General features: G+C 34.1%; 1 protein-coding gene across 2 annotated transcripts in view; it reads right to left on the bottom strand.

Annotated features, from left to right (window-relative positions):
* Positions 1-11301, bottom strand: part of LOC106055031 (cubilin-like) — a 143520-nt gene that overhangs the window by 126030 nt on the left and 6189 nt on the right. For both annotated transcript variants that reach the window (XM_056045610.1, XM_056045611.1), the window contains exons 4-8: positions 9474-9524; positions 7651-7749; positions 6488-6559; positions 6243-6281; positions 5445-5549 (exon numbers count right to left, since the gene is read on the bottom strand). In XM_056045610.1, the coding sequence (XP_055901585.1) occupies positions 5445-5549; positions 6243-6281; positions 6488-6559; positions 7651-7749; positions 9474-9524 (366 nt within the window). The remainder of the gene's footprint in view (positions 1-5444; positions 5550-6242; positions 6282-6487; positions 6560-7650; positions 7750-9473; positions 9525-11301) is intronic.

Below are 11301 nucleotides of genomic sequence, written 5' to 3' on the forward strand. Positions count from 1 at the left end.
TTAAAGTTAAGCCTAGTGAATATTTAAAGTTAAGCCTTGTGGATATTTAAAGTTAAGCCGTGTGAATGTTTAAAGTTAAGCCTTGTGGATATTTAAAGTTAAGCCGTGTGAATGTTTAAAGTTAAGCCTTGTGGATATTTAAAGTTAAGACTTGTGGATATTTAAAGTTAAGCCTTGTGGATATTTAAAGTTAAGCCTTGTGGATATTTAAAGTTAAGCCTTGTGGATATTTAAAGTTAAGCCTTGTGGATATTTAAAGTTAAGCCTTGTGGATATTTAAAGTTAAGCCTTGTGAATATTTAAAGTTAAGCCTTGTGAATATTTAAAGTTAAGCCTTGTGAACATTTAAAGTTAAGCCTTGTGAACATTTAAAGTTAAGCCTAGTGAATATTTAAAGTTAAGCCTTGTGAATATTTAAAGTTAAGCCTAGTGAATATTTAAAGTTAAGCCTAGTGAATATTTAAAGTTAAGCCTTGTGGATATTTAAAGTTAAGCCTAGTGAATATTTAAAGTTAAGCCTAGTGAATATTTAAAGTTAAGCCTTGTGAATATTTAAAGTGAAGCCTAGTGAATATTTAAAGTTAAGCCTAGTTAATATTTAAAGTTAAGCCTAGTGAATATTTAAAGTTAAGCCTTGTGGATATTTAAAGTTAAGCCTAGTGAATATTTAAAGTTAAGCCTAGTGAATATTTAAAGTTAAGCCTTGTGAATATTTAAAGTTAAGCCTAGTGAATATTTAAAGTTAAGCCTAGTGAATATTTAAAGTTAAGCCTAGTGAATATTTAAAGTTAAGCCTTGTGAATATTTAAAGTTAAGCCTAGTGAATATTTAAAGTTAAGCCTTGTGAATGTTTAAAGTTAAGCCTTGTGAATGTCTAAAGTTAATCCTTGTTAATATTTAAAGTTAAGCCTAGTGAATATTTAAAGTTAAGCCTAGTGAATATTTAAAGCTAAGCCTAGTGAATATTTAAAGTTAAGCCTAGTGAATATTTAAAGGTAAGCCTTGTGAATATTTAAAGTTAAGCCTTGTGAATATTTAAAGTTAAGCCTTGTGAATGTTTAAAGTTAAGCCTTGTGAATGTTTAAAGTTAAGCCTTGTGAATATTTAAAGTTAAGCCTTGTGAATGTTTAAAATGAAGCCTTGTGAACATTTAAAGTTAAGCCTTGAGAATGTTTAAAGTTAAGCCTTGTGAATGTTTAAAGTGAAGCCTTGTGAACATTTAAAGTGAAGCCTTGTGGATATTTAAAGTTAAGCCGTGTGAATGTTTAAAGTTAAGCCTTGTGAATGTTTAAAGTGAAGCCTTGTGAACATTTAAACTGAAGCCTTGTGGATATTTAAATTTAAGCCGTGTGAATGTTTAAAGTAAAGCCTTGTGAATGTTTAAAGTGAAGCCTTGTGAACATTTAAAGTGAAGCCTTGTGGATATTTAAAGTTAAGCCGTGTGAACATTTAAAGTTAAGCCTTGTGGATATTTAAAGTTAAGCCGTGTGAATGTTTAAAGTTAAGCCTTGTGAATGTTTAAAGTTAAGCCGTGTGAATGTTTAAAGTTAAGCCTTGTGAATGTTTAAAGTGAAGCCTTGTGAACATTTAAAGTTAAGCCTTGTGGATATTTAAAGTCAAGCCTTGTGGATATTTAAAGTTAAGCCTTGTGAACATTTAAAGTTAAGCCTTGTGGATATTTAAAGTTAAGCCTTGTGGATATTTAAAGTTAAGCCTTGTGAACATTTAAAGTTAAGCCTTGTGAACATTTAAAGTTAAGCCTTGTGAACATTTAAAGTTAAGCCTTGTGAACATTTAAAGTTAAGCCTTGTGGATATTTAAAGTTAAGCCTTGTGGATATTTAAAGTTAAGCCTTGTGGATATTTAAAGTTAAGCCTTGTGAACATTTAAAGTTAAGCCTTGTGAACATTTAAAGTTAAGCCTTGTGAACATTTAAAGTTAAGCCTTGTGAACATTTAAAGTTAAGCCTTGTGAACATTTAAAGTTAAGCCGTGTGAACATTTAAAGTTAAGCCTTGTGGATATTTAAAGTTAAGCCTTGTGAACATTTAAAGTTAAGCCTTGTGAACATTTAAAGTTAAGCCTTGTGGATATTTAAAGTTAAGCCTTGTGAATATTTAAAGTTAAGCCTTGTGAACATTTAAAGTTAAGCCTTGTGGATATTTAAAGTTAAGCCTTGTGAACATTTAAAGTTAAGCCTTGTGAACATTTAAAGTTAAGCCTTGTGGATATTTAAAGTTAAGCCTAGTGAATATTTAAAGTTAAGCCTAGTGAATATTTAAAGTTAAGCCTAGTGAATATTTAAAGTTAAGCCTTGTGGATATTTAAAGTTAAGCCTAGTGAATATTTAAAGTTAAGCCTAGTGAATATTTAAAGTTAAGCCTTGTGAATATTCAAAGTTAAGCCTAGTGAATATTTAAAGTTAAGCCTAGTGAATATTTAAAGTTAAGCCTAGTGAATATTTAAAGTTAAGCCTAGTGAATATTTAAAGTTAAGCCTTGTGAATATTTAAAGTTAAGCCTTGTGAATGTTTAAAGTTAAGCCTTGTGAATGTCTTAAGTTAAGCCTTGTGAATATTTAAAGTTAAGCCTAGTGAATATTTAAAGTTAAGCCTAGTGAATATTTAAAGTTAAGCCTTGTGGATATTTAAAGTTAAGCCTAGTGAATATTTAAAGTTAAGCCTAGTGAATATTTAAAGTTAAGCCTAGTGAATATTTAAAGTTAAGCCTTGTGAATATTTAAAGTTAAGCCTTGTGAATATTTAAAGTTAAGCCTTGTGAATGTTTAAAGTTAAGCCTTGTGAATGTCTAAAGTTAAGCCTTGTGAATATTTAAAGTTAAGCCTAGTGAATATTTAAAGTTAAGCCTAGTGAATATTTAAAGTTAAGACTAGTGAATATTTAAAGTTAAGCCTAGTGAATATTTAAAGTTAAGCCTAGTGAATATTTAAATTAAGCCTTGTGGATATTTAAAGTTAAGCCGTGTGAATGTTTAAAGTTAAGCCTTGTGGATATTTAAAGTTAAGACTTGTGGATATTTAAAGTTAAGCCTTGTGGATATTTAAAGTTAAGCCTTGTGGATATTTAAAGTTAAGCCTTGTGGATATTTAAAGTTAAGCCTTGTGGATATTTAAAGTTAAGCCTTGTGGATATTTAAAGTTAAGCCTTGTGAATATTTAAAGTTAAGCCTTGTGAACATTTAAAGTTAAGCCTTGTGAACATTTAAAGTTAAGCCTAGTGAATATTTAAAGTTAAGCCTTGTGAATATTTAAAGTTAAGCCTAGTGAATATTTAAAGTTAAGCCTAGTGAATATTTAAAGTTAAGCCTTGTGGATATTTAAAGTTAAGCCTAGTGAATATTTAAAGTTAAGCCTAGTGAATATTTAAAGTTAAGCCTTGTGAATATTTAAAGTGAAGCCTAGTGAATATTTAAAGTTAAGCCTTGTGAATATTTAAAGTTAAGCCTAGTGAATATTTAAAGTTAAGCCTTGTGGATATTTAAAGTTAAGCCTAGTGAATATTTAAAGTTAAGCCTAGTGAATATTTAAAGTTAAGCCTTGTGAATATTTAAAGTTAAGCCTAGTGAATATTTAAAGTTAAGCCTAGTGAATATTTAAAGTTAAGCCTAGTGAATATTTAAAGGTAAGCCTTGTGAATATTTAAAGTTAAGCCTTGTGAATATTTAAAGTTAAGCCTTGTGAATGTTTAAAGTTAAGCCTTGTGAATGTTTAAAGTTAAGCCTTGTGAATATTTAAAGTTAAGCCTTGTGAATGTTTAAAGTGAAGCCTTGTGAACATTTAAAGTTAAGCCTTGAGAATGTTTAAAGTTAAGCCTTGTGAATGTTTAAAGTGAAGCCTTGTGAACATTTAAAGTGAAGCCTTGTGGATATTTAAAGTTAAGCCGTGTGAATGTTTAAAGTTAAGCCTTGTGAATGTTTAAAGTGAAGCCTTGTGAACATTTAAACTGAAGCCTTGTGGATATTTAAATTTAAGCCGTTTGAATGTTTAAAGTTAAGCCTTGTGAATGTTTAAAGTGAAGCCTTGTGAACATTTAAAGTGAAGCCTTGTGAACATTTAAAGTGAAGCCTTGTGGATATTTAAAGTTAAGCCGTGTGAATGTTTAAAGTTAAGCCTTGTGAATGTTTAAAGTTAAGCCGTGTGAATGTTTAAAGTAAAGCCTTGTGAATGTTTAAAGTGAAGCCTTGTGAACATTTAAAGTGAAGCCTTGTGGATATTTAAAGTTAAGCCGTGTGAACATTTAAAGTTAAGCCTTGTGGATATTTAAAGTTAAGCCGTGTGAATGTTTAAAGTTAAGCCTTGTGAATGTTTAAAGTTAAGCCGTGTGAATGTTTAAAGTTAAGCCTTGTGAATGTTTAAAGTGAAGCCTTGTGAACATTTAAAGTTAAGCCTTGTGGATATTTAAAGTCAAGCCTTGTGGATATTTAAAGTTAAGCCTTGTGAACATTTAAAGTTAAGCCTTGTGGATATTTAAAGTTAAGCCTTGTGGATATTTAAAGTTAAGCCTTGTGAACATTTAAAGTTAAGCCTTGTGAACATTTAAAGTTAAGCCTTGTGAACATTTAAAGTTAAGCCTTGTGGATATTTAAAGTTAAGCCTTGTGGATATTTAAAGTTAAGCCTTGTGGATATTTAAAGTTAAGCCTTGTGAACATTTAAAGTTAAGCCTTGTGAACATTTAAAGTTAAGCCTTGTGAACATTTAAAGTTAAGCCTTGTGAACATTTAAAGTTAAGCCTTGTGAACATTTAAAGTTAAGCCGTGTGAACATTTAAAGTTAAGCCTTGTGGATATTTAAAGTTAAGCCTTGTGGATATTTAAAGTTAAGCCTTGTGAATATTTAAAGTTAAGCCTTGTGAACATTTAAAGTTAAGCCTTGTGGATATTTAAAGTTAAGCCTTGTGAACATTTAAAGTTAAGCCTTGTGAACATTTAAAGTTAAGCCTTGTGGATATTTAAAGTTAAGCCTTGTGAACATTTAAAGTTAAGCCTTGTGAACATTTAAAGTTAAGCCTTGTGGATATTTAAAGTTAAGCCTTGTGAACATTTAAAGTTAAGCCTTGTGAACATTTAAAGTGAAGCCTTGTGAACATTTAAAGTGAAGCCTTGTGAACATTTAAAGTTAAGCCTTGTGGACATTTAAAGTTAAGCCTTGTGGACATTTGAAGTGAAGCCTTGTGAATATTTAAAGTTAAGCCTTGTGAACATTTAAAGTTAAGCCTTGTGAACATTTAAAGTTAAGCCTTGTGGACATTTAAAGTTAAGCGTTGTGGACATTTAAAGTGAAGCCTTGTGGACATTTAAAGTGAAGCCTTGTGGATATTTAAAGTTAAGCCTCGTGAATGTTTGTTTGTTTTGTATCTCTATCTGTTCCGATGACAGAGCAAAGACTAACAATGAGGTCAAAGTAAAGGTCATAGGATTAAACTCACCTTCCACTGTGGCGGACAGAGACAATAGAAGTCGTTGTACAGGTCAATGCACGATCCACCATTCAGACACTGACCGCCACTGGCACATTCGTTGATTGTAAGGTTCTGACAAAATTATAATACAGTGTCAGTGCCTAGTAAGTGTGTATCACTAAATCGATGTGCTTATCTTGCTACTACATGCATTTCAGAAATGTAAATACCAAGAACGAATTCGCTATTGATTCCAAAGGGTACATTTCAGCACTAACACCATAAGCAATGAATATAATTTAAGTTAATTTAAGTTGTTATTTGACGGAAGTGGTAATGGTTATATGATGTCCATTTTCTAACGGCATGCGTCTTAAATAGCCTATGATACCCAGCCCAAGTCCTGGACTCTAGGTGTGGCTTAGATATTGGGTCCGCCGAAACAGTTATCACTGACAGGCGCCTAAATCAAGTAAGCTTTTGGCAGCAGAAACATATGACGCCTTGTGGCTATGCACAAACTAGAGAAAGGCTTCGGGAATCAACCCTGAGCTAGCGATCTTTAGGCAGCCTAAAGCACACAGTGCTGCATCCTGACAGAACCTGTGACTCTAGTGATCCCTTAGTCTTGAATACCTGCAGTTCCTTTGTAAACATCATCTGCGTGGAGAGGGAAGGGAGTTAACTAATGTGTGGGTTACAAAATAGCTACCATAGTTAATGCCCATGTGTTCATCTTATTTGTAGAGAAAATGTAAAATCGCTCCACGACTGGTGGAGGTAAAGGGTAATTTAAGTTAATCACTCTGATAATCTTATACATACTCGTACGAGTCCTTCAAATCTTGTCTCCAATGCCTGGATCTGTTGATTCAAAAAAAAAAAAAAAAAAAGCAAAATAGCGTAGCAAGTATTAAGCTTTTATAAACAAAAAAAATTTTTTTAGCTGAACGCTAGATCTAAATTTATGCCAATATATTGTTTCGTTTAGTTCTTTACTAAGATATTTAGAAACAGTATTTCGACAAATTTAAACTATAATTATTGATAAGCATTGAGTGAATAGATACCCTGAGATTTAATGTGGCATTTAGATTCTGCACTTGTGCCAGACGGCGTCGCAAATCCTCCAAATTGCTAGTCTGTGGAGTCAAAGATTTAAACAGCAACTTGATCACAATCAAAGAAGAAATTAATTAAAAAAAAAAATAAGTCCCGTCATTACGTTCACATTATATATTGAACTCAACATTCTTACTGTAGTAGACTTTGACAAAAAAGAAAATAATTGCCAGAAAAGGACGTTGAACTCTCGACATTCGCGTTATGGACGCGAAGCTCTATCAACTTCGCCACCCAGTACGAAATCTTGTATTTCCTTCAAACTTCCAGTTTCCTGATTCCACCTACGAACAGTGGCGTAGCTAAGGATTTGGGAGCCCGGGGGGGCTTGAACTCTTTAGGGGCCTTTGCATTTTGACATTTGACATCATAACATGAGATAATGTAGTAGTCTGTGGGTTTTCTTTTCATTTTATTTGCAGGTGCGGGTGAGCAGCTTGCTTTTTGATTTTGTCTTAGCACCAAGCACCCAGTGGTGCGGCAAGCTGTGGCGGGATAGCACTTTATTGTCCGAGGGCTGCTCGGCTTAAGGCAGGCAGTAGCTATCCAGTGAGGCTAAAAAGCCCCTCCTACCGTCAAGAGTGGTCCCTGGCGTTATGTAGTAGTATTAAATGTAAAAACAAATTTCGGACACTCCTAGGAGGGTCCGCCTCAAGTGGGGGCCCCGGGGAGGGGGTCAAATTTGTACCCCCCTCACTCCATCCTAGCTTCGCCACTGCGCGCGAAGAACGTGTAGGTTAAAGTAAATTTAAGTAGTCAAGTTCTCCTTTCAGACCTTGCGACCTAGAGGGCAGATGATGTAATCTGTTTCTGTGGCTAACCGTTAACGAGGGTGTCATGTGGCCAGCACAATTACTAACCGCATTTACTTTTTCAATTACTTTTTACTAATATCAGATACCCATTAGAGCTGGAAGGCCTCAAAAAAAAAAATAAAAAATCCCGAAATTAAAAATCCCAATCTTCACCAGGATTTGACACCGGGTCTCCCGGTTCGGAAGCCTAGCGCTTAACCGCTCAACCACCTCGCCTAATATTTAAAAAAACGTGTTAGGTGGTCCATAAATATTATTTCTTGTATTTTCCTAGTGACTTTTTTACAAATACTTACGCTTGTGTTGGTCAACCGTGAGAGCGACCTGGAAGTTCGAGAGAGATTCCGCTTGGCGCCATTTAGGTCACTTCTTAAACTCAGGAGCTGTGCGTCAAGCTGAGAAATGAAAAGTCATGTAAATAAAGATTCTTTTTTTTTCCTAAAATGTTTCGTCGCGATTAGAAAACTGTAGCTATACGAAATATTGTAACATTGATTTAACAAAGGATATAAAAAATTTAAAATTAGAATAAAATCTTAAAATAATATACAACGAGTGTCATCGCAATTGAATCTGAAACTGTCAGGTAGAGTTGAGACTAGGCTTTAAAAACTCTAGGCCAGCTAGAGCGTACAAGTGCTCCCTCCCACCGGGCCTGATTGAACAGACTGTTCTGTCTGGAAGAGGGTCTTACAAGTGTCTAGATACACTCTAAATTTCCAGTGACTCGGTCACTCCGGACTTGTGGACTAGAGACGCGGCCGGAGGCCGAGAACACCGGGAACCACTGTCATTTTCCTTTTCTTTATCAGAATACCCCTCAGGCACTCCCACGGGAGTCTTGTTTGGCTACCCATTAGACCTAATCGTTTCCTTTTAGGACCATTTCCACCCGGGCGTCACTGAGAGGCAGGGTAGCATGCCCGGTCATCGCAACCCAAGACAAGGAACCAGTGATTGATCACGTTGATGACAACACAGATGTGACGTAGATATCATTCGTTGTGTGTTTAAGGTGAACAGACGCAGGATGTGACCTACAGTAGTCTGCCGGTGGTCGATTTAAATTTTCTTTTTTTTTGAAACTTATATCAACTCACTTTTTCTGTCTGGGAAAAAAAATTAAATAAGAAATAAAAAATTATTTCTCTCACACCAGTCCTCGAATCGGGTGTAAAATTTGAACAATCAGTCATTGGCGTAGACAACACATAAATCAATAACAAAAATGAAATAACCAATAAATCAATTTATTGTTGTTTATTAATTATTTTGTTCAAGATCGAAACATTGAAATAACTTCTACATTATTGACCAGGCATAGTTGTAAGTGTGTAGTTCTACCCATTGGATGGGCTTGTTTTGTTTGTTTTTAAAGATTTGTTTATATTTTACTTCTTTGTCGTCTGCGGCTTTTAGGAAGTTGTTTCCCTTTAGGTCTTAAATGCGTCTACAGTCTCGAAAGTAGTGTGTGACCAATATATCATTGGTTGTTGGACTTGATGAGTCTACAATATTCTTACAGAAATAAAAATCATTCCTTCCTAGAACAAACTTATTAGAAAGGGATGGCGGCGGATAAGGTTCAAACTCGGGACAACTGGGACGATAGTCTTGAGTGCATATCACTCCACAATGCAGCCATCCTTTTACCATATTGACTAAAAAGACAACTCCGGTTTTCTTTACTAAAGCTACACAAAACCTGTAATTTTACTGTATAAACAGTCTGTAAACCTTTACTTTTAGTAAAATTACTAAATTTAGAAATCCTCCAGGACAGAAGACTTAAAAGTAAAGTAGCCATTATACATTAAAAAAACAGAATAAATACAAAAACAAAATCTAATAAAATACTCAGAAAGACACAAAGATAAAGGCACATTCCTCATTCCATATGCTAGGACAAATTTGTACAAATGCTCCTTCTTCCCTAGTGCTATTAGGGCATGGAATGGGTTGCCTGAGCTAGCCAGGAAAGCCAGTGACTAGGCAGAATTTAAGTCATTGGTGAACATGCATGACTAGATGCATAACTCGTAGGACGTAGTCATCTCCTTTTTTGAAGTAACGTCTGTATTTTATAAGATAAGATAAGGTAGTGCATATTGATACTTACAGCTATCGTTCTGTTATTTAGACTGGAGATGCTCATGTTATGCGATGTGATCTGGTAATAACAATATATAAAATAATATGTAGTATGCACATATTGAAAAATATTATAATAAAATAAAATAGATAGAGTATAACAATAACATAATACAGAATTTATTATAATGAAAACTAACAGTAGTACAATTATAATGATGATTGGATAGAGAAATATTTATACAGAGCAAGCTATTCAATTTATCCGGTGTATAAAAAAAAAACAAAAAAAAAAACGGAAGTATTTATACACCAAGTGTTAATATGAATCATATATTTTTATTAATTTTTGTTTTTGCACTTGTAAGCACTTGTACCCGCTATTTTTACCACAAAGTAAAACTAACCAAAAAAAAATAAGGGGGGGGGGTCACGTACGAAATATAATATAGATTGAACGGACCTCATTCACCAATCGTAAACAAACAACATTTAGTCACGTGATCTTATTGATAAAAACAGCGGGAAAAAAAACTGTCACGTGACAGCCATCATGAATTAAACATGAGATCGTAAATTATATAGAAGAGATCGAGCGCCACGTGGCTAAATGTTGTTTGTTTACGGTTGGTGAATGAGGTCCATTGAAAAGTCATACGAACGAGTAACTTTTTTATTTTTATCCGCCGGGGTGGGGGGGGGAGATAAGTGAAAGCGCTACTAAATTAACGGGCTTAAAACAGTGGCGTAACTAAGGGGGGGGGGGGATGGGGGGGGGGAGAATTTTAAAATCCCCCCGGGCCCCCACCTAGGGGGGGCCCCCAAACGGGTGTCCGAAATTTATTTGTAAATACATAAATTAATATATTTGATTGACAAATAGTGTCAACGGGTGTCTTTTTTTAATCAACATTTATGGATTAAATTTATCACAAAGACTAAACCTAGATATTTTAAAAATATTTTTGCCGCACAGATCAGTTTTTAAAGATATACAGGATGGCATTATTCCATTATAAACTTTGTTGCCACGAATAAAACTGCATGATATACAGCGAATTCCAGGTATCTTGTTACCTTTACTAAAAATAGATATAAATGGCGAGTATTATATGGCTACACTAATTAACCTTGAAGCAAAATTTACAGAATCGAGTATAACTAAAAGTTATTCTTAACAATGCTAAAATTGTCCATTATTCGGGTTTGGCGTCTATAATTTCAGAATTGAACTTCACACTCGAGTTATTACCCCTTTATTCATCTTTCCTCAATCCAATGGAAACTCTCTCTTTTTATTTACATCTAATGATCTAATTCTTTTGCTTTCGCACAAAACATAACAAAAAATAATGACGTAATATCATATAATATTAATACATCCTTCCTATTGAAGTTATTATCACACCCTTCCTTTTAAAGTTCTTAATAGTGATATCTACTAGCAGGGCCGGCCCTAGCATTTGCGGGGCCCTATGCGAAACGGATCGCGCGGGGCCTAGTCTGGGTAGGGATAAGCATAATGTCAAAATTATTATTTTTTGAATTAGAAAATAGGCCTACTTTCGTCTTTGCAATAAATTTTTATCAAATGAAAGCTCGCAGCCTCACAATGCCACTTTTTATTTATTGGCACCCCAAAACGTCAATTTCGTCTATTCTTCAGGAGATTTGAATAAATTCAAAAAAAGTTCAGGACTTTATCGTATATTTTGCCTTTTCATGAGATTTCCTGGAGGCCCTGAAAAATCAGGAGGTCGCGAAAACCCTGTTATTTTATGTACGTTATAATTGTTTAATTTAATAATGTACACTTGGAATTAGCGCGGGGCCTATGAAGGCGCGGCGCCCACTGC

This window comes from Biomphalaria glabrata, chromosome 11 (assembly GCF_947242115.1).
Source record: "Biomphalaria glabrata chromosome 11, xgBioGlab47.1, whole genome shotgun sequence".
Classification (NCBI taxonomy): domain Eukaryota; kingdom Metazoa; phylum Mollusca; class Gastropoda; family Planorbidae; genus Biomphalaria; species Biomphalaria glabrata.